The sequence below is a fragment of the Urocampus carinirostris genome, chromosome 1, assembly GCF_059441175.1.
Source record: "Urocampus carinirostris isolate Australia breed hairy pipefish chromosome 1, RoL_Ucar_1.0, whole genome shotgun sequence".
NCBI classification, from domain to species: Eukaryota; Metazoa; Chordata; class Actinopteri; order Syngnathiformes; family Syngnathidae; genus Urocampus; species Urocampus carinirostris.
This window is the reverse complement of record NC_142349.1, coordinates 40,738,091-40,765,023: the sequence shown is the minus strand read 5'-3', so window position 1 is coordinate 40,765,023 and position 26,933 is coordinate 40,738,091. Positions and strand designations below refer to the sequence as shown.

Genomic DNA, 26,933 nt, shown 5'->3' with positions numbered 1-26,933 from the left:
TGAGGGACAGAGATAATGATTTAACTTATTTTATTTTACATTACACGGAAATCACAATAGCACCGTTAAACATTTTGAGTCTGGGCTGCAGCAATCATCCTCTCCTTCTGCTTCATCAGACATTTCCTGGCATTGGCATATGCTCCTAAGTCCCCATCTGGGCCAAGAGAAACATCAAGGTCAACACTACAGAACATAGTTGACAAAATAGTTCATAGAATGACAAACTTACAACGTGACTGATAGTTCTTAGCCACCTCCTCGAACTGCGCTATCTCCTTCAAACAATTTTGCTCGTAACTGTATCCTTCTCTCTGCTGGCAGGCTCTCATACGCTCCTGGACAACTTTAACGATCTCCTGGTCCACTTTACTGTAGAATGACAACAGTAAAATCGTCCTTGATCAGGGTACAAGTCATAACCGGGCATCATGTGGGTACTGTAATGTATGCCCACGTTGATCGAAATGACAACTGAGGGGAGAAAAAAAAACATCTCACTAGTCTCTTTTCCACTGCATCTCAGCCTCATAATAGCACACGTAATCTCCTTCTTCACATTGAGTCAGATCAGGAACGCGGCGGAATTTCTGGTGGTAGTAGACTGGCTTGTTTTTAGCCTGGACTTTCTCGATAGCCTCTAAAAAGAGAGAACAAAGCCAATTTTATAAAAATACAACACAAAAAACAAAGAGTGAGATTGAATGCATACGGATTATTTTCCTGAAAGTAATGTGGTCAATAAAATATTGCAGTAAATGTAATACAGTATAGACTGCAATAGCTGACCGGGAGCTAGTCGTGTTAGCTTCGTTTACCTCTAAACGTGGTAACAGGCAAGTCCACCGCGTAATAGAAGAGTTTAATCCCAATCAAGGCAGGGTTTGGCAGAGCAGTCTGTTTATCCACAACCGGAGTTTGCCGAGGAGGCTCCGGATACGCATCCTTTTCAAAGTCTGAGGGCATCTCGCTTTTTTTCAATCAATGTAGGAAATATCCTACAATTCGACCTCAACAAGCCTCCTCTGGAGGTGCGCATGCGCACTAGGACTGGCCCAATGGCGGCGAACTGCAAGACAGTGAAATGTTTATTAGATGCAGAAATAGGTCCCAGGGATGATTTTAAAACGAGCAGGTCCATTTGGCTTATTTTGGAATTTATTTCATATTAATAAAACATCTCCTTGAAGTAGGAAGGACGGAAGGTCGGAGAGTAAAGGTCATGGTTGAAAATGCTATACCTTGAACTGCCAACAGATGTCAGCAAAAAACTTCTAAAAAGTCAGAAAGGAAAATACCGGTAACTGAACAGAAAACGGGTAAATAGTAATCAGTGTTGGGCCGTGAGGGCATTCAAAACCTTTTGAGGGCCCAAAATTATCTCAATCATGTGATGTTGATTATAATTTTTCCAAAAATAGAATTCAGAAAAAACCCTGAAGGCTGTTCCTGTGCTAAATGTGCTGCTGCGGCAGTCCCTCCCCTAACCCCTCTCTCCCCAGCGAAATAAAACTTATGCTAACCAAAGGTGAGTGTGCAGACAATTTTCTATACAAGTTTGAACCAATGAGACTCTGTGATCCTGCTAGAATTTCTTATATATGGTAATGAAACATTGAGCTTATGTACTAAGTTCCTCCTGAGAGCTCTTAGGAAGCGGAGTTGCTGCTGGGCCTACTCTCAGTGTAATACATCGGACTCCACAGACTCCACCACTATGCTGCAAGTGACACTAACCGAGCGAAAAAGGAGCGGGAAGGGGTCGAAAGTGGTGCTAGGAATCAAATGGACTGAACCATTTCAAGGCAGAGGACACTGCGTTGTTCACATTTTTGTTCGTTTTATCTAGTGTTTTTCATCATATTTAACATCATTCTTCGAGAAAGTTGTTGGTTTAGCCAATCTGATTCCAAGGTGCATCTGAAAGCCAGCAAGCGAGTGTTGATAAATGTCACCGGTTTCACAAACAAAGATTGGCTATGAGGCGATTGTGATGTTATGTGCCTAATAACATAAGGACAACATTACCCATGATGCCACATTGTTACTGTGCATGCGTGGTGCGTACCCTAATGTTTGGAGTTGAATGTGATTTACAAGCAGGTGAGACAAAAGTAAGTCCACGTCAACACACCTCATCTCATCAATGAACACATGAGAAAAAACACATCGGTAATCGGTCAAAGCGATCGTGCCAACAGCCATTAAAACTTGAAGAGACCCAACTGCACAAGGAAATCTATTGTTTTGTTGATTTGATAACGAAAAGTTAGACAACTCCGAATTTTGTCCGCCACTTTCAGCCAATCAGTAAGATCTTGAGCCTGAGCACAAGCCTGACCTGACTTTCGGGCTGGGTGTTTATGCTCAGGTCGGGCCGAGCTTCTCTTTGCTGACTGTCTTGTTTAACTAAAGTTTTTTTTTCCCAAAGATATGCTTTCTGATTGTGCATGGACTGGCCCCCTCATATCTTTCCGATTTAATGTCCCACAATGTTTCTGCTCGAAGCCTTCGCTCAGAAAATGCTGGTCTACTAGCGATCCCAAGAGCCAAGAAGAAATCCGCAGGTTCAAGAGCGTTCTCCATTCGGGTCTGGGTGCTGTTAAATGCTCTGCCCTTTGAGATTTGATCTGCAAACTCAGTGTAAGGGTTTATATTTGAGCTTAAAACCCACAATAGCATATGAATGATGTTGACCTCAGGAAGCTGTTCACCGAAAATTCTGTAATTACCTATATTTCATGGTGACGATGTCTAGTCAAGTAATGTTTTTTTTGTATAGCCCTGTGTATTGTCTGTACAGCCCTTTGAGACGTCTTGTGCTGAAGGGCTATACGAATTATCAGGACTTGACTTGACTAATAAAGTAAGGACATTTTACCTCCAAGAGCCGATTTGTTCGCAAACGATACATCACTAATTCAGACTGGAGCTAAAGGTCTAGATGTAAAATCTACATTCCCCCACTGTAATAACTATAATTGAGACTAAGTTGACGACATAAATAAAAGCAAATCATATGCAGTATAACTTAATGGCTCCTCAGAAATAATGTAAAAATGTTCCCAAGTATAAAATGGCCTGTTTGCTCATAACTTGTGCAGGACTATGTACTGCGTTTCGAAAAAAAATTATCATTGAAGATAAAAATACAAGTTTGCACATTTTTATTTAAGCAACAGGTGTAGTTTATTACATTTAAACATTGAGTTTTGGACTATACATCTTCTAAAAAAGCTGACAAAAAACACTGCTTGTACTGATTTGTTTTGATGACCTGTCAACCTCACCCAATTTCTCCCCTTATTAATGATTGTAATTCCCCTTATTAAGTGATAATAAACTTTACAAACATACACATCAAAACAGACTTAGTATAATAAAGACAAAGAAAATTGTGTAAACAAAAAATATTTTACTTACGAAACAAACATCACGAATAATTATTTCGGAATCTTTCTTAGTCCTTTCTTAACTTGCAGTAAAATTAATGTTGCTTATGACGTGTAGCAGATTATAGATTCGAGATAAAATGTACAAGACGAGATCAGTCTAAGCAAAAACAAGGTTTTAAAAACAAAATTCTTCCCTGTACAAAAATACAGCATACAGAATCTAAAATGATAAAAAAATGTATGAAATATGAGGAAACGTATAAGCTGATTCTCTCACCAAATTCCAAACAAAATCTGGGTTTTTCTTTCAAAAAATGTCTAGCCAAGTGCCAATATTTAATCATCATTGGAGTCATCCAAATCACAATTTCCAGTGAGCATTTTAAGCCATGGTTCATAGGCATCCATGGGAGATGGGTGGTGGTGAAGTGGATTCCCGAAAGGAGCGAATGACATGCCACCTGTCACTTGTCCACAAGTCATAAGTGGCACAAATAAATCCTCCATGTTGGGCATGACAAACAATTTCTGTTAATGACATTAAACCCAGATGAAAAATGTGCGGATGAATCAATGAAATGATGACACAAAACTGACCTGGAACTCCCCCTTGAGCTTTCTTTCAATCCACTCAGTGACTTGAGCAAAAGTGACCTCCCTGTCTCCAAGCATGGGACGCACTCGTAGGTCTAATTTGGGTGGTGCCCGGAAACTGTACCTAGAAATTTAAAAATAAAACAAAAACATAACACTGTGATTACGCTTTTCTAGGAACACCAGAGTTGGACACTTAATACCATATCCTGTCAGAAGGAGGTGGTGGGAGGTTAATTGCCATTGTCCCTGAGACTTCCAGAACTTCAACGGTGAGCATGAGAGGCATATTGGTCACCTCTGTGATCTTTTTCCAGATGTATTCATTTTCTCTTGCCTTCTGAAAGTATTTGGACCTTGTGATCTTATCCATAAATTTCAGAAACTTTGTACTGGTGGTTCCTGTAGAATTCCTAGAAACAATACAGTATAGAATAGTCACTTACAGCTTTAACTGCCCAAATACATTGAAAAGGCATTGTAACATGTAGAATTAAAACAGCAACATAAATATGTCTTGCTAAACTCAATTAGATGATTGAGAACAATGTCCATAAACCCAAGAGAACCTGCCTCACAACAGTTACTTGAATGAGCATAAATATGATTGTAGTATGTGTATGATATGCTTTCAACATCATTCCACTCCACAAATATAAAGAAAATCTATAAATTGCTGGACCTGGGTATACCATACCCTATCTGCATATGGATTGACAGCTTCCTGACCGATTGCAGACAAAAGGTTAGAGTGGGTCGCCACACATCTTTCAACATCAACACTGGCACACCCCAGGGATGTGTGTTAAATTCCCTTCTTAGAGGTTACTCTACGCATACGACCGCACCTCTGATCATGTCAGCAAAATCTTCTCGCATTACACCACGGTGATTGGGCCCATCTCTAGCTTAGCTTACAGTTATGGCCCAACACACCAAAGACTAAAGAGATGGGGGTGGACTTCCGTAGAAAAAAACGTCATTCCATTCCTAATCTTCAACGAGAACCATGTGGAGCAGGTGTCAAGTTTTTATTTCCTAGGGTCCACGTGGAGGAGGATTTTACAGCTATTACAGCACACAGGTCCTTAAAAAGGTGCATCAGAGACTTTACTTTCTGAGAGTGCTTAGAAAGAATTATACTAGGAAAGAACTGCTTGTGTCTTTGTCACATACGCTGTGTCAAGTCCATTCTTACACACTGTCTGTGTTCACCAGCTGCACAATTGCCCAGAGATCTGCACTTCAGAGGGTGATCAACACTGAACAGAGTTTGCTGTGTAGAGAGAGTTCAGATAATTGTGAGGGACACTTTCCACCCCAGACATCAAGTATTTGAACTAATCCATTGAAAAACAACGTCTACTTGGAGGCAATAGTCACCCGCTATGGTGCAAAATGCTTAGACCGGAATATGCAGTAATAAGAAGGTATGATTCCGTAATTTTTTTTTTGTTTGTCCATTTTTATTTGATACTATTACTCTTAACCTTTTTCTTAAACTGCGGTATTTTATCTTGTGAATTTTCTTGCACCATCAGGGTGGCACTTTTCAGTTTTGTTGTGCATTTCACGAGTTACAACAATAAATCCTGCCCTGACCTGTCCTGCCCTGTCCTGCCCTGTCAAACAAAATTGCCACTGTGCATAGACATACATGTCAGCTGCATCTACTGCCCATTTGTCTCCTCCATTTTCCTGGGATGCAATGTGCAGGGCATCGTCATCATCGGAAGAAGCCGCACTTGATGACTCCCCATCGCTGTCAGCCAACTTGGACAACCTATGTTTTGACCTCAAACGGGAGGGGGGGAAACGCACCAGACACGTTATGACCACCATGGAAACATGTTAATAATCATCAAAAATCACTATCAGAGATATGCATTACAACAATAATGTGAATGTCCATATGTGGTATTTATTGGAATTATTTCCTTTACTTAATAATTGGTCATGATCCCAGATATTAAACAAAAAGTGTACTGATTTAAATGTGTGCTTTATATTATATGATAACGCATATCATTTTAAATAGAATTAAATAAAGCAATTGAAGTATAATTAAAAGTTGTTTTTGTTTTTCTATCATACCCCTCTGTACAACTGTAGCATATAGCACCACAGTGTGGTATAATGGGAGCACAGCAGCAAACAGAAAAAAAACATACATACAGCCCCCAAAAAATCATTGGCTGCTCTCTGCCCAGTCTGGAGGACATTGCTGGCTTGTGATACCACGGCAGAGCCATTAACATAATAAAATACTTTTTTCACCCCGTCTACCACCTTTTTGACCTGTTGCCCTCTGGTAGGTGCTACAGGTCCCTTAAAACAAGGACAAACAGGCTCAGGGGCAGTTTCTTAACAAGGGCCGTCACCACCCTTAACAGGGGTGCAAAAGTGTGAAATATATCTACTGTATCTTGCAACTTATTAAGGTATTTTCGTTGCTGCTAATATCATTGCATTACTTTTTTTTTTTTTTTTTTTTAACTTTTTATTTCTCACACCAATTTTGATAGAGGTTTGATTCCTCCATCATACATCAACACAAAATATATACACTTGACACACTCATAAATAACAGAAGAAACAACAAAGAAGAAAAAAAATACTATTAATAGAAAGGAAGAATAAATGTTCATACAATACATCCATACAAAAAGAAACATATATATATATATATATATATATATATATATATATATATAAACACATATATATAAAATAATAAATCAAAATATACACCCAAAAAAAAAACAAAAAAAAAACCACATAATAAATAGGGGGAGGTGTTTAGACATCAAGTAAAATTTGTGTGATAGGCTTCCATCTTTTCTCAAATTGGTCAAGTTTCAGTTGAAGTTTTGCAGTGATTTTTTCCATAATGTACATTTGCTTTAATTTGTCTCTCCATTGTTTTATGTCAGGAGGTTGTGGTTTCAGCCAGGACACTGTGATCATTTTCTTTGCTACCAGAAGCATTACCCTTAGTATATATTTCTGTTGACCAGATAGTAATTCTTCTGGCAAAATTCCTATTACGTAAGCCTTTGGGTCCAACCGCAACTCCCAGCCCGTGATTAATTTTATTTCTCTCTGGATACTTCTCCAAAAATTTAATATTACAGGGCAATTCCAGAAAATATGCGTAAAGTCACCGACCCCCCCACAGTTACGCCAGCATAGATTTGAGGTATTTTTATATTTTGAAGTGATAGAGGGTGTATAGAAGAATCGCATTTTTACTTTCCATTCAAACTCCCTCCATGTCGGGCTGTTGGTTATTTTGTGTCCCTCTTTCAATGTTTTTTCCCATTCGTTGTCTTTTATCGCTACATTAGTTTCTTGTTCCCATTTTTCCTTAACTGCCATGTCCTCATTACTGAGATCCATTCTCAGGGCTTTATATAGTTTTGATATAACCCCCTTTATTGATTGTCCTTTTGTATACGATATTAATAATTCCTCTACCTTAGTTGGCTCCTTACATATTTTCCCCCATTCCTCGTGTTTCTGGAGGTAATGCCTTAGTTGCAAATATTTGTAAAAATCATTTCTGGGTAGGTCAAACTCTTGTTGGAGTTGTTCGAATGATTTCATTGCCTGTGCTTCCAATACTTGGGTAATCAACATCAGTCCTTTTTGGGCCCATTTTTGAAACCCTACCTCCATACCCCCAGGTTTAAAGTCTGGATTTTTCGCTATTTTGGTAGCCCTATTCACAGATCTTGATATTTTTAATTTTTTTTGTATTGTTGACCAAGTTTTAATAGTTCCCTTAATCCATTCATTCTGGATTTTTAATTTCTTCCACCTCGTGACTGATATGTATGGTAACGATTCCACCAGCATATTTGGACAAGATCGTTGCTCCATGTCCACCCATATCGCATCTTTGTCTGTAGTAATCCACAAGATGAGTGCTTTAATTTGAGCTGCCCAATAGTAATATTTAATATTGGGTAGGTCTAGGCCCCCCTTTTCTTTAGGAGCTAACAGGGTTTTGTATTTTATTCTGGGTTTCTTGTTTTGCCAAAGGAATTTTGCTATTAACTTATTTAACATTTTAAATGTGGATGCCGGGATCAGAATTGGAAGGGATTAAAACAGAAATAATAGTCTTGGTAATATGTTCATTCTGATTGTTTCTATCCTGCCGATAAGACTTAAGGGCAAAATTTCCCATTTTTCCAAATCTTTCCTTATTTCTTTTATCAACATTCCATAATTTGCATCAAACAGCTGTGTGGAATGTGGTGTAATGGTCACCCCCAAATATTTAAACCCTTTATTTGTCCATTTAAAATCAAACCTTTCAATCACATCTGTTGGACATTTTCCTGATATCATCATTGCTATTGATTTGCTCTCATTATTTGAATACCCAGCTACTTCTCCATATATTTTAAGGCTCTCCAACAGTGGTGGTATTGATAACGAAGGTTCCTTCAGCATTACCAACAGGTCGTCTGCAAACAATGATATTTTATGTTCTGTTCCTCCTTCATCCAATATCCCCCTTATTTGCTCATTTTGTCTAATTGATTCTGCGAGTGGTTCTATGCTTATTGCAAACAAGAGTGGGCTTAAGCAATCCCCTTGCCGGACTCCTCTTTTGATTTCAAAGAAATCTGAACAGTGACCATTTACTCTAAGACGAGATTTCGGATTTTTATAGATAATTTTCACCCATTCAACAAATATTGGAGGGAAGCCAAAAGCTATAAGTGATTGATGTAAGAAGCTCCATTTCACCCTATCGAAAGCTTTTTGTGCATCCAAGCTCAGTAACATCGAGGGTTGGGTCTTAGATTTTGTGCTCGTAATTATGTTTAGTATCCTCCTAATATTGTTTGCACCCTGCCTTCCCGGAATAAACCCTGTTTGATCATTTCTAATTAATTTCGCTATAAATTTCTGCATTCTTTTTGCCAGTATGCTTGTAAGAATTTTTAGATCATTACAAAGTAAACTAACTGGTCTATAGCTTTCACACAATATTGGGTCTTTTCCTTCTTTGTGCAGGACTGTTATGATGGCTTCCGACCATGATTTGGGGGGATCTCCTTTTGTTAGAGCATAGTTAAATACTTTCTGCAGAACTGGTGTTAATTCTTCCTTAAAGCTTTTGTAGAACACCCCCGGGAATCCATCCGTTCCTGGTGATTTATTTATTTTTAAGTTATTTATTGTATCTTGTATTTCCTGTTTTGTAATGGGGCGAATAATTTCTAATGTATCCCCCCCTGTTAGTGTTGGTAAATGTAGTTTTCCTAAAAAGTTTTGTGCCGTGTAGTTATCTAAGTCATTTTCTGAGTCCTTGTATAATTCTTTATAATAATCTGCAAATGCTTCTGCTATACCTTTGGGTTTTACTAAACATTGTTTAGAGATAGGATGTTTTATTTGTGATATAATTCTATCTGTTTGGGCCTTTTTAAGTTGGAAGGCTAGCAGTCGACTGGCTCTATTGCCCATTTCATAGTATCTCTGGTTCACAAAGCGCAGAGCCCCTTCTGCTTTATTTGTCAAAAGTTCATCTAATTTGCTTCTGGTTGTTTTTAATACCTGTAATCTGGATTCATTTGGTGTTTTTTTATGTTCTTCTTCTAGTTCCTTAATCTTATCCTCCAATTCCTTCTGATTCTTTAAGCGTATTCGTTTCAGCCGGGACGATATTTCTATTAATTTCCCCCTTATTACAGCTTTCCCTCCTTCCCATAATATTGTTGGAGAAACCTCATTGTTGTCATTGATTTGGAAATATTCTTTTATACACCGTTTTATTTCCTGTACTACGTTTTTATCTGAGAGGAGAGATACATTCATCCTCCAATACCTAAAATGGGGTTCATTGTCTAAACTTAATTTCAAAGTAATTGGAGAATGGTCACTTATAGTAATATTCTCTATACCACACTCTACTACTGTATGCATATGTTGTCTTGAAATGTAAAAGTAATCAATTCTCGAGTAGCTGCCATGCGGGTTTGAATAGAAAGTATAGTCTTTAGTTTGGGGATTCTTCTCTCTCCATGGATCTATCAATCCCAATTCTTTAGTTATGTTATTTAACATCCTCGACGTCTTTGTATTTGTTCCATGTACTGAAGGATACTTGTCCACTTTGCAATTCTGTACAGTGTTAAAGTCACCTCCTATAAGTAACATTCCCTTCGCACAGTTGGTTATTACTTTAGCTAATACTTGAAAAAAAGTCCCCTTTTCCTCAACTGGTGCATAAACATTCATTATTGATATTTCCCTACCGGCCATTGACCCTATAATCATTATATATCGCCCCAGATTGTCCTTCACTTCTTTTTCGACTTTAAACGCCACCCCTTTTCCAAGTAAAATTGCTACTCCCCTCCTTTTACCATAGGATGCGTAGAACACCTGGTTCACCCATTCTCTTTTTAGCTTCTTATGTTCAATCTCGGTCAAATGTGTCTCTTGTAATAAGGCTATTGAGCTCTGCAATGTCTTGAGTTGATTCAATATCTTTTTTCTCTTGATGGGGTGGTTTAGCCCATGTACATTATATGAAACAATATTTAGATTGCTCATGCTTTGTATTGAGTCTCACTGATTTTTGAAGCATACAGAAACACTACATTAATTACTAACACCTCCATTGACAAAACAAACCAAATTACTAACAAACATATTGACAAGCACACATAATTTCCCACCAAAAAGAAAAAAAACACACCCAAAAAACAAAAACCCATGTCTTCCAAGAGTTGCATTACTTTTTTATTGCAGAATTCTTACAAAGCACTATTTTTTTCATTTAATTATTATTAGAATTTGGGCCAGTTTCTAAGCACTATGTTGTAAATGTTTTTCGCGTATTTATTCTGACGGTCTTTAATCTTAGTTTTCTCTTTAAAGTCTTACATGTTTACTCTGGAGTGCTATGTCTAATATTGTTGCTTACAATGTTTTACCAAATTCATGTCAATGACAATAAACACAATTCTATTCTATTCTAACAACAGTACTTGGGCTAAAGGGTACTTGTTACCGTTCTCGCTTTGCCTCCGAAACGCATTGTTCTTTGTCTTGATCATCTTTACCCAGCTTACTCAAATTCAGTTTTGTCTGAAGGGTCATTTGAAAGCAGCCCTTGTACATGAGTTCAAGGTCCAGCCAAAGGCCTAAAAAGGAACACATTTGTTATAATATTCCTTCATAGTACATACATGATTTTGAAATGCTTTTATAAAGACAAAGCTGTTTGCGTACCTTTCTGGTCCAGGGTAGGTTTGGAAATGCTGAGGATTTGAGGAAAGCAAGTGCCCATATCCAGGTCAATCAATGTCAGCTCACTCATGAAGTGCTTTAACTTTAGTTGGAAAAAAATGTTATCTTTCTGGGGACCCCTTAATGTCATGCAAACAGCATTAATACGTTTAAACATACAGTGATCCCTCATTTATTGTGGGGATTAGATTATGAAATACTCTATTACACTTTGAAACCAAAGAACAGACCCTATTTTACGGGCACAATCACGTGTTTAACAAATACTAGTATATGATGTATAAAAGTTTTTGATTTAAATTACCGGTGCAGTACTGTCTAATAAAAATGAAATAATCATCAGGGAGAGAAGAAGTAGGAGACTCATTAGCCAATCAGGATGCAGAAAATAATGCACGATGTAAATCAATGAAGTGATGCGACAGTGAAAAGTGTACAGCGTTATAGTGAGGGTTAACTTAATTTTTTAAACCCACTAATATAGGCCCCTGGGTCTTTTATGTGGACTTATCCCCCAAAGACACTAAAATTGAGTAATTGATAGAAACCCTCACGTCTCTAACAGTTCCCAATAAATGTACGCCTATTGCTGAGACAAAATAAAGTCAATAATGTGCAAAAGTGTCACAAATCCCAGATTTATTATGAATTATTAACAGTCAGTGAATGAAGATGACTTCAGTTGTGTTTTGAAAATCTACATTAGCGCTAACTAGTTTCACTCTTAACCAATTACAAATCATAAAGATGCTGGCATTATTGGGGGCCAGGATTCAGGCTCAGTGAGGATGAATTTGAATGGCAATTGGCTAACAAAATAAAGCCAGTTGACTATGGAGAAAAAATCCTTTCATACGTAGAAATAAATGTGCAGATAAATAAATCCCCACAAATACATGACATCTAAATAATGAACAAACAAATCACATAAAACCTAAAAATATGAAATCAATGCTATTTATCCATTTATTTATGCATTTTTTCATTTATCTTGTCTTTTAATGATCTCTGTAATTATTTTGTCATGTATTTTGACGTGTATTTTGTCATGTAATTCATCATATATTTTGTTTCGTATTTTGTCTTGTATTTGAGTAATATTTTATCATGTTTTTATCACAATGAAACGTTATTCAAATGAGTGGGGTGGTCCAACTGGCTGACCTTTTCACCTATTGGTTGATCAACAAGCATAAGTACAATGCCTTCACCCCCAATTGGTGAAAAGTTCAGCCTGTTTAACCTGGCCCGTTATTTTAATAATATTTTGTTGTGACAAAATACATGACAAGATATCTGAAAAATATCGAAAAATACACAACAAAATAATGACAAAATAGATGACAAAATAAAAGACAAATTTGGTAGTCCACTGATGACACAATTCTCCACATAAATGGTGAATCCAATCTCGTAAAATGCATCCATCCATTATCTGCACCGCTTATCCTCAGTAGAATCGCGGGGGTGCCGGAGCCCATCGCAGCTGTTTTCGGGCAGTGGCAGGGGACACCCTGACCTGGTTGCCAGCCAGTCGCAGGGCACACAGAGAAGGACAACTTACTCACTCATTGACACCTTGGGACAACTTAGAACAGCCAATTAATCTGACATGCATGTTTTTGGAATGTTGGGGGAAACCGGAGTGCCCGGAGGAAACTCACACAGGCACGTGGAGAACATCCAGACAGGAAGGTTCGATCTCATGATCTCAGAACTGTGCCGCACAAGTGCTAACCACTGCACTGCCGTGCTGCCCATCTCATCTCATCTCTCATCTCAACAGCTGCACCACTTATCCTCAGTAGGGTCGCGGGGATGCTGGAGCCCATCCCAGCAATCACCGAGCATGGACTGGTTGCCAAGCATTCGCAGGGCACACGGGGACAGACAACTCACTCGCTCAGTCACACCTAGGGACAATTTGGACCGGCCAATTCACCTGAAATGCATGTTTTTGGAATGTGGGAGGAAACCGGAGTGCCCGGAGGAAACCCACGCAAGCACGGGGAGAACATACAAACTCCGCACAGTAAGGCCGGGAGCTGGATTTGAACCCACTTAGGAGGTTCGCACGACCTCAGAACTGTGCCGCACATGCGCTAACCACTGCGCTGCCATGCTGCCCATCTCATAAAATATTTACTCCAAAATACATGATAATGCCGACAGATTAAAAAAGAAAATAAGGCTAAAAGCATTCCTGCATTGTTTGGCATTCCGTGTTGTAATCCGTCCCTTTTGCCTCATAACTCTTTTTTACAAGTAAAGAGACTCTAACATAGATCTGATTCTTCACAGAGCTCCACATCAAGGTTGCGGTAGGATTTGGATTATTCCTTTGGTCTTGACTGTAGAATACAAAATTTTAACAATCAATGTGTGCTTTTAGCGCATACCCATGGATTTTGGATACCCTAAATTGGAGAACGTCTATTTTGTGTTTTTTGGGTGTTTTTTGCTTAATCGCTGAACCCTCTTGTCATTCATCTGAATTGTGTTGTTGTAATAATAGTCTGGAGTCTGTACAGCCCTTTGAGAAACTTCATGTGATTAAGGGATATACAAACTAACATTACTTGACTTGAATACTGAAATAGTTAAATGACACATTCAATTACAAAAAAAAGATAAAATACATACGTGAATAACTTCCAAATGTATATAATAAATGTAGTTAATATGTGATTTATTTATCTGTTAATTTGTTTGCATGACATACGTTTGTCAGTACTTATCAATTTACACATTTATTTCTACATACAAGAGGATTGGTTGACTTAGTTGACTTCTGAAAAACCATCAAAACGAATCTTCTAGTTTAGGTTGTAGAGAGAAGCTTGCATTTTTGTCATTCAGCCTTACTTTGAACTTCATAAGTTTCTGCTGGATTTTGCATGCCACCACATCAGTCCAGTATTGATCCCGCAGGAAGCTCCAGAAGATTCTGTCTACCAAAGGGTTCAACCAGGAGATCTGAGCCTCTCCTGGGTCTTGCTCTGCCTTAAAGTCTGCACTTAACTCTTCCACTGCCGCTTTGGTGTTCACCTACAGAAAAATTTATCTTTTAATGTGATATTATAATAACGTGAGTTTAAGTAATTTTCGCATCTAATTTAAAAATGTGTATTTTGCTAAACAAGTACAAAATTACATTAAAATACGTTTAACTACTTAAATTGTGGGGCGCATCCACCTTTTCATGAGCTTCCAAACTCTCCTTATCAGTAACCAAGTCTTGAGCGGGATTTCTGTTCTGCGAGCCAACCAAATGTATCATATAGTCTTTGTAGTCCAGTGATTTCTTTGTTCTCATCAGCTCTTGAAGTTTAGGATGCTTATCTGTGCTTTCGTGAACAGATTCGCCAACAAGGGATGTTTCTGTTTCAGAGACAAGACTCAAAAATAAAATAAAAATCAATTTTCAAAATAATTCGATTAGGAGTAATAACTTCAGAAAGGGATGATTGCTATCATGGGAACCTCACACTTTTTGTAATTGTACGCTAATATATTTGTTGAATCAATAAGTTTTAATGAAAAGACAGATCTACAATGATTACACGTTTTTGAAGTCAGCAATGTACTTTCAGAGGTAGAATTTAATCTATCAAATGTTAGTTTGGCGTATTAAGTGTGTGCTTACTTGTGCTCTCTGTGTTGACACAGCGTGTGCCTACAATCATGGAAGCAGACCTCAAGTTCTCAAACCACTCCTCCTTCTCTCGGCCTGTGCAGGTGAATAGGTAAAGGATGCTGCCAGGACTTTTTGTTGACCCTTCTCCTTCCTGCCCTTCAGGAGAATTTGCCTCCTCCACTTTGCCTTCAGCCAGAGTTAGGCAGATGGGGTATTTTTTGTTCCAGAGCCTTTTCCGGGCCAAACCAGGAGGAGCCAAAGATACCTGATAATGGCAGTCAACAGAAAAGGATTACATCCCAATGATAAAGAAAGATGAAATAGGCCTTCAGATAGACAAACTTGACAGTTTTCCAGCTGGTAGGTGCGTGAAGGCAAATCTGTGATCGCTTGGGAGGTCCCATCAGATGCTCGGGGGTGTGACAGACGCAGTTGAGTGCCTGTAAGGCTTGCGAAGACGGGACGTGTGGAAGAAAGATGGAACGTCTCTGGGTTGTAACTGGATGATTGATTCACCCAACCCTGTGAGACATTTTTTAATGATATTCATCAACATGTGCCAAATTAATCCACATTAATCATAATAATACAAATACTTGTTAATCATTTATATTGAGAGTGATTCCATTGTAAGGATGTTAGTCATCCGTTTAACACTTTCAACCCCCAAAAAGTAATCAACCATTTTTTTCGAAAATAGTCACAGAATCACGTTTTATGCAGAATTGACATTTCAGTCTTGATATCTGCATGGCAGTAATTTAGCAACAGTTTTGCCATAATATATTTAGGATCAGAAGGCTCTATCTCATCTTTTGCTGAACTGCACAATGTGAATTAATTTTAAACTTTACCTCAAGTGTTTCTGTATCTGTGGGCTTCACATACAGCCACTTCCTTGGCTTAATGTGCGCTGACTTTCTTGTAGAACTTGAGCGTCTGGCAGCAATCCCAAACATGACCGCCGATCCCACGATGAACCCACTGGCCAACCCCACTGACACACCATTGACATAAGCAGCCAGGGGTATTGTGGATAACACATAAGAAACAAGGATCGCCAGAAAGAGACAATGAATCTGAAAACGTGCGCTTGAGACCGTGCCAGCAGATTCAGGAGAAACTTGACCTTGCTGAGCTCTTGATCCTTTCGACTGGGCCATTAACTTTTTCATTTCATTTAATGTGTGAATCCCAAAGGGGTGGCCTGCGCTCCTGTTGACTTGTTCTGGAGAAACACGGGAGTTTCCAGTGACATCACATGCATCCGTTTTAGTTATCTTTTGGCACTTGTGGTCTACATACTCTCCACCTGGAGCCCAGCTCTGCCTGCGCTTTTCTTTCCCATGCATTGTCTGATCGACCTTATTCCAAAACTTGTGCAAGGACTCCAAATCCTCCCTACATTGGTGCTCCATCAGAGTGTTTCTATGCTTGGTAGCAGACTCGTGATCGGTGGAAGTGGGTGTTGGTTGGACATTTTGCTTTTTTGGGACTTCCTGAATCGGTGTCTGTAGTCATCACCTGAATTTGCTTCAATGAGTGCCATTCAAACTTTGTGTCTGAATTTGAAAACTCTAACCTGGATCAGGCTTACCAGAGCACTGGGCTTTACATTTTATGTTTGTAAAGGAAGATATGACCTTGTCGCAATCCGGAAGAGTGGACAAAAATGATGGAGACAAATCATTAAGAGGAAGCAAAAGATGAAGAGAGGGGCATCCGACGTCTTTGCTCTTCTTGGGATCTGTCTTTGGAGAAGGTCACTGGGAGAGCCTTTTTGTTCAAGATGAAACTAGTCCCCTCAACATTAGTGATAAAGTCAGATGAGAATCAAAAGGGTCAGCTCAAGTCTCAGAACTTGGAATCCTGTATCTAATTGCAATTTTTGATGGAGACTCCTGACAGCGACACTGAAAATTGATAAAAAACATTACAGTATACATTTGGGATTTTATTAAATATTTGGAATTTTAATGAGGCTGAATTTTACATAAAAACATTTAAATTATAAGTCTTTTAAACCCCTATTGTGTAATATTTTACCAATACAAGGCACTGTCGTCAACTGCAAACAAAAACCACTGCATCAGCAAGCAAGAACACAGCAGACAAACATGGCGGTGACTTAAGTAGGGACTTACGTTAAAGAAATACAAATTTCTCGACGATTTTTTAAAAACAATTTTTGCCCAGTATTAAACGTAATGAAAGTTTTTGTAATTAAGGGCTATACAAATAAAATTAAAAAATGACTTGACTTGACTATAAGTACAGTAACCCAAGATTGTGAAGATGTTACTCATCTGTTTAACACTTTCAAACCCCATCCCTCTCAAATGTCATTGGAGAATCTTGCTCATAATCACAGGAAACATCATTCCTTAATCGATTTACAACACGCGGGACGACATGCCAGTCAAGCTCGTTGTATAAGATGGGCAGGTAGATTCAATTACATACCTGTCAACCTGCATGTTTTTGCCGTACAAAGTATGTTTATTATGCATTTTAAGACGTGTACGACGTAAAATCTGTAGTGAAAAACACAAATTTGTCAATTATGGGTACCATCCGGTATACACCGACTATCATAAAATGGCAAATCAATCAAGTCAAACGAGTTTGCCGCGGTAGCCTCTATCTCGGTATGTTTTTTTCTCATTGCAAACGAAGCGAGCGATTTGATGCTACTGATCGCATGTGTCTGCCGCATTGGAATTTCCCATTGTATCATTCCAATCACACGTGAACAAAGCGAAAGCAGAGCAGTAGGCCTACATTACAACATAGTTTTGAATTTTCTTTGGATACAATCATCAAGTCGCAATGGCCGAACCTGAATTAAAATGCCGTAAGTTAAATGGAAGAAGCAAGCATCACAAAGGGTGGGAGCAAATGTCAGGATGATACGAGGGATTGATACAAGCTTCAAAGAAAGGTGTGGAATATTCACATTGTGTTGCTTGCAATAAAGACGTGAAAGTAGCTGCCTCCGGTTTCCATGATTGAAAGACGCATTTTATAACAAAGAGCCACAAACGTCATGTCAGCAAAGAAGGCAACAGTGGCATACAATAGAGAACACCAGTAATTAAGCAACACTTGTAATTCATCATTTATTAAGAATATGTACAGAAAGATATAACGAAACACATGTACAACATAACCTGTTAAACTACATAAATAAACACGTTTGAAAAAAAAATATGGTGTTAGATTATTTTGTATTTTGTAAGGGAAAATACGACAGTTAGTAAGGGCATGGAGCCGTGGAGGTTGACAGGTATGCAGTTAATGGATAAGATTATCCCAGATGTCTTTAAGTGATTAAAGCATTCACTGGAAGACATTGACTGACTTTGACTTAATGATCATCAAGCAGATTTAGATACAAAACAGACAAACCTGAGGTCAGTGAATAATATGTGCAGTAGTCCTATGTTAGTGAGCCTTTGGAAATTGTCTAAATTTGACCTTTCAAAGTGGGAACTTTATCCCACTAGGGCGTTTATAACGTAACAATCAGGAATGGCAATAACGCCCAGCAGGTTTATCCATAAAATTGGTTTCTTTTGAACAGGAAGCCTTACCATTTGACTTTAATATAACAATGCAATTACATTCCTATTAAAACATAATTTACCATAGACTGTTAAGTGTGGGTCATGTCATTATTTTCTGTCAGAATATTACCGATGCACTCACCCCAAAAGGTCCTGCAGTTTTGAGAAGACCTTCTTTTGGGCGTATTGGGTGCATCATCTGTCCCCTTCACAAAAACTTAAACGATAATATTTTGTTGTTCAATTTGCCCCTTACAACACGCAAAAATAGTAGCACAAATGCGTTAGCGCTACCTTTAAGAAGGCGACATACCAAAGCATCATAATGTGATTATTGGGCTCGAGGGGGCAGTAGACCTGGACAAACATCTTAATCCAGATTAGTTTCGGGGTAGAAGACCAACGGTACAAACCGTCGCTCATCCTGCCAACGTCAAAAGAGAAATGGGATCTAGTTCAAACCCTTATGTAACAGTACGCAACAACAACAAAAAGAATATTTAAATGATAACATGCATGTGTCATTTGCCACAGCTTAGTGTAGGATACGTCAGCTCATCAAATGACATGGTTTTGTTTATACGGGGTTAGTTTAATAATCTCGTACTGAATATTAAAGTACTGATACTTTTGATGCAGCATGTATCTTCAATTATTCACCACTAGTAATCGGTTACAGATATTTTCCAAACAGGCGAGCGTGTAATCATAATGGGTCTGATAAAAACACATTTCCGGTTTTATTTTGAATGGTGTTGTTTTTTTTAGCCGGAAGTAAATGAGGCGACGAAAACTTTATACGTTGGCTGGTTATTAAACTACTTTTTTTGTTTACCGCTGTTGAACGGGTCTGACCAAGCGCAGGTTGAAATGTCGTTTTGCTCCTTCTACGGCCGGGAGGTTTATAAAGATCATTTCAAACCAGGTTACGACGAACGACAACTTGATGTTGTTTTCTATTTTGTGACCTGGAACATTCTAAGCCATCAGTAGAAAGCTAGCTGGTTAGCCAAGTTATAGTTAAATTCAACATCCATATAGGATTTTTTTCTGTAGTTGTTTTAAGTCGATTATTATGTGTGTGGCATTAAAAAGTTGTTATGTGGTGCAATTTAGACGATTTGAATAACTTCAAATGACTTTTGTAACCAGTTCTGTAAATTGCATAACCCTTACAAACACCAGGTACGGTACTGTACTTACTTGGGGAGGAAATTCCAAATGTCGTCATTGTCCTTACATCTGTTTCTTGATGCCTTAGAGCATCAGGAGGGGTACATAGTGCAAAGACCATCTAGACTAAAGTTGACACTTGATACATGTGGACTTTTGAGAGTAAGCGGTCAACTGGAACTTAACAGGCTTGTTTTCAATGCACCAATGAGACGGGGTAAACCTTTGCAAACTATGGAGGAGGCAAGAACTGAAATTTGAACCTCAAACCTAGGAACCGTGATGCGGATGGGCCAACTACTATTTCATATTTTGGACATTATAAGATTCATCATCTCAGATCATACTTATCTTATTGCAAAAAATAGTGCTATGTAATAAAAATCCTTTCATTCTAATGTTTTTTTGTCATCCTAGGAATTTATGCCTGCGTCAAGTGTGATCACCATCTTTTCTCCAGCCGCTCCAAGTACGAACATTCATCTCCCTGGCCTGCCTTCACAGAAACCGTCCACCAGGATAGTGTGGCCAAACACCAGGAAAGACCTGGCGCATTTAAGGTACAGTACACTCACAAGGAAACAGAGTAAATGTAATAACAATTGTTAAAAAAATGCAATGCAGAGTTTACACCATGCATGTTTAACTCCATCTAGCTCGGGGCCGAATCCTGACCTTATGTTCTCAGGTGGGCCGGATCAGTAAAAATAAGTCAACACCAAATATTTAGCAATGTTTTTCAGTTCTATGCTTTATCATTCCGCCTACTTTTGTAGCCTACCATGCAAATTATAACCATTGAAGATAAGGGATCTTTTCTAATCTGAGTAACATGATGGGAAAAAATATATATATTTTCATCCTTCGCATTGAACGTGTTAACAGTTTATTTTAACAGTTGGGTAAATGTAGCTTTTCAGATGAACCAACTCACCAAGAACGTAAACAAGCACAAGTGGTAGCTTCATTTGTTGATTCTCTGGTGTGCTACTCATATTATCAGAAGTAAAACAATAATCAGTTTGTGGGAATAATGGTAATTTTATGTACTTGGAAAATAACAGTATGATGAATAAAATGCAATTTATTTGTATCTGACTAATTAATAGATTAATTCAGTCAGTAATATAATTTTGGTTATTATAGCATAATCAATTAAAACACAGCCAATACCCAATAAATTTACAATGGAATTTTGTTTGTTCTGCAGGTGGCTTGTGGCAAGTGTGGAAATGGCCTTGGCCATGAGTTTGTCAATGATGGACCTGCCAAAGGCATGTCTCGTTTTTGAATATTCAGCAGCTCACTCAAGTTCATCCCTAAAGGTACACTCGCAGAACAATTACGTCTTGTTGAATCCCAAGTGCAGACAGATAAATGTGTTTGTTTCTTTTGTCTTATTTATGTTTGGAAATTATTTCCAATATTTAAGTTATGTGGTTCCAATTGTTGCTATATAATTTAAAAACTCTCTATTTGTCACTTTTATCTCAACTCATAGTTCAGTTCAATTGAACAAGACTGAAAAATTTATGATTTGGCCACAAACGGTACAATACAAGCACTCTGGTCCCTCAAATCAAGTTAATCATTCGGGCTTGGGCTGTTTCGGGCTTGTATACCTGCGGGCCGGGTCGGGCTGTTTTTTTGGGGGGGCCTGATCTTACTTCTAATTCACACTCAAAGACTTAAAACAGTCTGGACAGGGATGGACAACAACAACTCACTCTTGATAGCGACTCGGTCGTTGCCTTGGTCGAACAGGACCGCATCTTCTGCTAACTATCAGGTCGGAGGTGATAAGTGTGTGACTGTTAGTAAGACACCTAGATTGAGATGCAGGAACACGTTAAGCACTGCCACATGGAACCTTCGCACCTCGAACCAACAAGGAAAGTTTTCTACTATAGTGGATAAGCTAACAAACATGTATGGTGTGGGATTCTTGGTGCATAAAATCATCAATCATCTGTATTGGGATGTTGCCCAATCTCACGCAGAGTCTTCACAATACGCCTCAGTGCCTCTCCGTTCAACATCACAGTCAGCCAGGCCTCTGCAGCAACCTTAAAACAGTGACAAAGAAACTTAGAACTTTTATGGCCAGGTTCAAGACATAATGGACAAAGCACCAAAGAAAGATATGATCCTGCAAGACAACTGGAACGCCTAAATTGGTGTGAATGCTCGGAGAGAGAGACTGTAAGAAAACATGTGACCCAACCTACAAACCTATGAAAGAGGACAACGCCTTCCCGGGGTAGCTAGCTACAACAACTTGGTGCTGGCAAACACTCTTGGCTACGACAAGAACTCCAGAGAATCGACATGGCACCATTCGGATGGAATCCACCACAGGCAGGTTGACTACATCATGATTCTACAGCATTTCAAAAGTGGAATGAAGACAGCAAACACAGACGCATATTCAGGAGCCAATGCAATCACAATGAATGATGAACTTCCGCATTTTCCTCCAGAAGGTCAAGAAGTCACTGAACTCACGGATCAAGTTTGATCTTGAGTGACTGAAAGACCCACAGGTGGTCGGTCTTCAAGGCCTTTATCGTCAGGAAGTTTGCTGTTTTGCTTGCCTTGGACGAATATGTTAAAAAACTGACCACCAAGTTCTCCGTGACTATGACTGAAGCAGCAAGAGAAATTATAGGACAACACCAGAATAAGATGATAAAGCCGTGGGTGACAAACAAAACTTTTCAACAGTGCGACGAGGCGAGATTAAAGGAGAAAAGGAACAGCCCTAGAGGAGCAGCAAAATATCGAGTAGCCAACAAGAAAATTATTAAAAGCTTGAGCAAAGACTAATGCTCGAAGTTAGTGTGTCAACAAGAACTATTCAAAAACTCTTCCAGGTTGTAAAAGACCCCACACAAATAAAACGAGCAAAAGTCAACAGCATTCAGGATGAGGCAGGGAATAAGCTAACTGAAGAAAAAGAGATCATGAAAAGATGGGCAGAATACTGTTCCAAACTTTTTAACCACCCGACACAGGGAGACACTGAGGTCCTTAAGAATTCCGAACCATAGAAAAGTGATGACTTCCCCTATCTTCAGAGAAGAAGCTAAGGCAGCAGTTTACTCACTGAAGAATGGGAAGTCTCAAGGAATCGACAACAGAACTTATAAAAAATGATGGTGAGCAAACTATAGACATCTTGTCATAGATTTTCAGAAAGATCTGGCAAAGAGCACAGTCCCAATGTGCATTGACAAAATCGCTAGTTATTACACTACCAAAGAATGCAAACCTTCAACTATGCTCCAACTACAGAACCATCAGTCATATAAGCCATGCAAGTAAAGATATGCTAAAGGTCCTACTGAACAGACTGAAACCACATGCTGTAAACATCCTAGCCGAAGATCTGGCAGGTTTCAGGAAGGGAAGGAGCACCACATCTGTGCATCATATGTGAGAAGTTGCAACAACAACAGAGAAACCTCGATCACCTTTTTGTTCATTTCAAGAAAGCGTTTGACAGAGTATAGTGAGCTGCTCTTTGGGCCACCTTGCAGAAGCACTAACTGGGCCAAAAAGTACTTCAGACCTTTGAACAACCGTATGCCAATGCCAATGGTACTTATCACTGGAACCAATGGAGCGTAGTTTCAAACCACAGTCTGTGTGATACAAGGTTGCATTCTCCAACTTTATTCAAGATCTTCCTGGAGAGGATCATGTCCGAAGCTCTGGAGGAACATGAAGGTACAGTCAGTATTGGGAAACCCAACATCACTAACCTCTGTCTTGCTGATGATGTTGCCAACCCGCAGGAGACAAACAGGAACTCAGGGATCAAATCAATCGCCTGAACAAAGCATCAATACAGTATGGGACGGAAATCAGCACAGAAATAAACAATAATAATGAACAACAATCCCCAGGGTATCAACACAAACATCACCATCAACAGCAGAGAGCTAAAACTTGTCACCAAACTTAAATATCTTGGAGCTGTCACATCAGAGGGAGGGGTCAGAACCAGAAATCAAGGACAAGATAGCTCAAACCACAACCACACTTGTCAAGCCTAAACCGATCTTGAGAGACAAACCAGCAGTGAAATCAAAGATCAGATTCATGCAAGGGCTGGTTACTTCCATCTTTCTCTACGCTTGTGATACATGGACTCTCACAGCATAACTGGAAAAGAAGATCCAGACCATGGAGATGCGATGCTACAGGAAACAAAACTGACAAACAAAACTGTATACATTGGACCCTACGAATAAACAAATAACTGTTGTCAGCTGTGTGCGGACGGAAACTTCTGTGGTATGGCATTGGTCACATCTCAAGATCATCTCCAAGATACCAAAATATTTCTCCAGGAGAGGAAGACCGAAAAAGAAGTGGGCAATATTAAGGAATAGACTTGTGCCACAACCCAAGAACAGGCCAGGGACCGTCAACAGTGATGAAAGCTGTACAGGGTTGCGTCCTTATTGGTGCCCCGACAACCCATGCAGTTGAGGGTTTTGTGAACCGTGATTGGTATGGTAAAGTTATACACCTGTTCTGTTTTTTACAAGTAAGACCTTTATTATTACAGTTGTATGCTAACAAATTACAGTACCGGTAATCTAATGCATCACATTTGTTTCCACCTTGAATGTCTTGCTTTATTTTGTATTTTTTTACTTTTTTAGGCATTGTGTAAAGACGTTAAAACTACAAAGTCCAGACAAATAGCATCTTCACTGCATGAGGCAATTATGTGTTAAATTGTCCTTTGAATTGACGTCTGTTTGTGCAAACACTATTATTTGACAAACACGGTTTTTAGGGTTGGACCCCAAGAACATTTCACATGATGCCACCTGTTTTTGTTTCTTTTCATAGACAAGGTTGATGGACAGTAAGGTGAGCTTTCAGGAGGAAGTGCTCCGTGGGTTGTAGAGTTGTCTGGATCTGCTCTGCAAGTGTGGACAATGAATGAAGAGCTTTGGGGAAAAGCCCAACTGGGAAGCTCCAAAGTTTGGATGAAGTTTGACCTCGCTGCACAGCAATAAAGGAAGATTTATTATCATGCAATATGTAAAACTCAGGAAAGCCGCACTGCGCTAACATTTACAATCGGTTATGCAGTTAATGTTTATTGAGACATATTTTAAATGTTAGAGTTGTTGATTTTCACTCTACTAAGAATATTAGACATCTTTCTAATTTTTCCTCTATTTCTTTACATTGGCTATATTTTCCACAAAATACCTTTAATCGAAGTTAGCAGTCTTTGAGTGTTAATGATATAATAAAATATTTTAAAATATACTGAACCAATTCTGTCTTTGTCACTGATTCTTTTGATCTTTTCCAAAGATTTGTGAAGCAATTTTACATTGTCCACTCAAGAGATTAATTATATTAGGTCAAACATTTATATTGCAGCGTTTGGGCACAGAAAATGCTTTAGATCTACAAATACTGCTCTCACTTCGCCCAGCTTTCCTTTTATTTGTTAGTGGCTTTTTTTGAGACAGCGCATAAAAAACCGCATCAGTCATCAATTCACAAAGGGAAACAAAATATTTGCTGACCAACAACTTGTCAATACAATAATACATTATTTAACCCCACATGTGCCATAAGGTAGTAGGGTGAAGCCATCAATTTCAGTTAGCATTAAAACTCAAACACAAATGAATTTTGGTATTTCTGCTTTACAGCCCATGTCCTTTCTTGTAGTATATTGATGAGCGTCCTCAAAGCAACAAGACTAATACAATTGGTATTATTTAGCGGCTGGCTCAATTGCATCCCTAATGGTACAATTACAACTACTACTGTCTTTGCTTCATTTCTTGAATCGAACCGCACTTTACAGGACTGTTACAAAATCACAATATTTTGATAAAATATTTGTTTTCTTTAATGTAATTTGAAAAAAAAAACAAAAATGACATATACACTGGATTCACTCTCAATCAACTGAAATATATTAAACGTATTGATTCTTTTTAAAAATATTCCTGACTAAGGCAAACTAAAAAAAAAATCCCATCTCAAAATATTGGAATATCATGACAAAGTGTACTGGTAGACCGCCTGCCATAATCAGCAATATTAAAATAATAAAAGGCTTGCAATATTTCAGTTGATTTGTAACAAATCCATCAAGTCTCACATATTTGTTTTTTTAGTTGCGGACTTGCATTATAGAAAATAAATTTAGCATTCTCAAATTTTGAGTTGGATGGTAGATGAAGAATACTGAGCCGAGATAGCTTCAGTAGCCCTGATAAGCCCAAAATGAGAAGCTCAAAGCATGCAGTCCCTTGTTTGGGGTCCAGAATGTTTAGATTATTTCTAAATAGTCAGTGCAATCAATTTGTTGGTGTCGGGCCATTCTGCGTTGTCTGCAATCTTCTGTGCGGACTTAAGTATTTAGAAATAATACAGCACCAGGATATTAAAACGGTAGGATTTGTGAGGAATGATGATTCTGTTACAACATTGATGAAACCAAACAAAATTAAACACGAAAGACTCCGTTGAGGTCTGCAAGGGTACCTTATTATATATCGGATTCAGAGGAGGCGATACCCAATACACGGTAAGGCACGTGAGCAAAACTCAACAAATAAACACAAAATTTGTTTATTGATCAAAAAGTGTTGAAACTGTTGGACAGATGTAACCATGCATTTACTTATTTTTGTCAGCAGGGAACGCTACTGGTCTTTGGCTATACTAGCTCCCAAAAACAAATGAGCAAGATTGACATTGCGAATTAGAATTTACCCATACCTGTCAATCTCCAAGGCTCCATGCCCTTGCAAACTGTCCTATTTTCCATTACAAAATACAAAATAATCTTGCATCATTTTTTTTCAAACTTGTTGATTTATGTAGTTTAACATGTTATATTGTACACGTGTTTCGTTATATCATATATATTGTTAATTAACATTTTGTTGTGAGATCATGAGTTGCTCGACATGAATGAGGTGTATTATAAAAAAGTTCAAAAATTAAGTAGCTTAGACGTTCACTGTAGAAGGAAAAAATACATGCAAATATAATTAAGTAGAATAATACATTTTCTTATTTCAATTATGAATTCATTTTCGGCATTAAATTATTGTTGGTAATATACTGATTAAAGGGATAACCACAAACCTGTCTTTTTTTTCATTTTCTCATTTTATACTTGTTAATTCAAGTTAAGTCACATTTATTTATATAGCCCTTAATCACAAAAATGTCTCAAAGGACTGCACAGGATTACAATTACAAAATTACACAACTACCTGATCTTAAACCTTTTTT

At 38.4% G+C, this 26,933-nt stretch overlaps 3 protein-coding genes across 8 annotated transcripts; 1 reads left to right on the top strand and 2 right to left on the bottom strand.

The window, feature by feature from the left end:
- Positions 1–13: 13 nt before the first annotated feature.
- On the bottom strand, positions 14–3,801 carry ndufb10 (NADH:ubiquinone oxidoreductase subunit B10). Its single transcript, XM_088339131.1, has 5 exons — positions 3,673–3,801; positions 819–1,069; positions 502–640; positions 233–372; positions 14–157 (listed from the first exon to the last, which is right to left on the bottom strand). The coding sequence occupies exons 2-5, from the start codon at positions 964–966 to the stop codon at positions 66–68; spliced, it is 519 nt and encodes a 172-aa protein (XP_088195257.1). The 5' UTR covers positions 967–1,069; positions 3,673–3,801; the 3' UTR covers positions 14–65.
- LOC148374643 (testis-expressed protein 2-like) lies at positions 3,151–19,791 on the bottom strand. Of its 6 annotated transcripts, none has more exons than XM_088338999.1 (13): positions 18,781–18,923; positions 18,610–18,684; positions 15,756–16,814; positions 15,244–15,423; positions 14,911–15,166; positions 14,461–14,645; positions 14,130–14,312; positions 11,247–11,346; positions 11,026–11,158; positions 5,647–5,784; positions 4,193–4,402; positions 3,993–4,113; positions 3,151–3,923 (listed from the first exon to the last, which is right to left on the bottom strand). In XM_088338999.1, exons 3-13 carry the CDS (start codon positions 16,317–16,319, stop codon positions 3,732–3,734), a joined length of 2,262 nt encoding a protein of 753 aa, XP_088195125.1. In that variant the 5' UTR covers positions 16,320–16,814; positions 18,610–18,684; positions 18,781–18,923; the 3' UTR covers positions 3,151–3,731. The 6 variants fall into 6 exon arrangements, with proteins under 6 accessions (XP_088195125.1, XP_088195145.1, XP_088195169.1 ...); XM_088339019.1 differs by having other exon boundaries at positions 18,762–18,915; XM_088339043.1 differs by having other exon boundaries at positions 15,756–16,129; positions 16,207–16,814; positions 18,610–18,894.
- On the top strand, positions 19,088–24,944 carry msrb1a (methionine sulfoxide reductase B1a). Its single transcript, XM_088339132.1, has 4 exons — positions 19,088–19,392; positions 20,058–20,200; positions 20,851–20,965; positions 24,507–24,944. Exons 1-4 carry the CDS (start codon positions 19,338–19,340, stop codon positions 24,524–24,526), a joined length of 333 nt encoding a protein of 110 aa, XP_088195258.1. The 5' UTR covers positions 19,088–19,337; the 3' UTR covers positions 24,527–24,944.
- Positions 24,945–26,933: the final 1,989 nt, after the last annotated feature.

Bases quoted from the DNA above. Each gene is read 5' to 3' on its own strand.
- ndufb10 (XM_088339131.1), bottom strand. From the start codon at position 966: ATGCCCTCAGACTTTGAAAAGGATGCGTATCCGGAGCCTCCTCGGCAA. The intron at 373-501 runs GTGAGATGTTTT...GTCATTCTACAG, and splicing joins ATGCAGTGGAAAAGAGACTA to TAAAGTGGACCAGGAGATCG. The intron at 158-232 runs GTAAGTTTGTCA...CTCTTGGCCCAG, and splicing joins TAAGAACTATCAGTCACGTT to ATGGGGACTTAGGAGCATAT.
- LOC148374643 (XM_088339026.1), bottom strand. From the start codon at position 16,319: ATGGAGCACCAATGTAGGGAGGATTTGGAGTCCTTGCACAAGTTTTGG. The intron at 11,159-11,246 runs GTACGCAAACAG...GTTCCTTTTTAG, and splicing joins ACCTACCCTGGACCAGAAAG to GCCTTTGGCTGGACCTTGAA. The intron at 4,114-4,192 runs GTATTAAGTGTC...TTAAATTTCTAG, and splicing joins CCTCCTTCTGACAGGATATG to GTACAGTTTCCGGGCACCAC.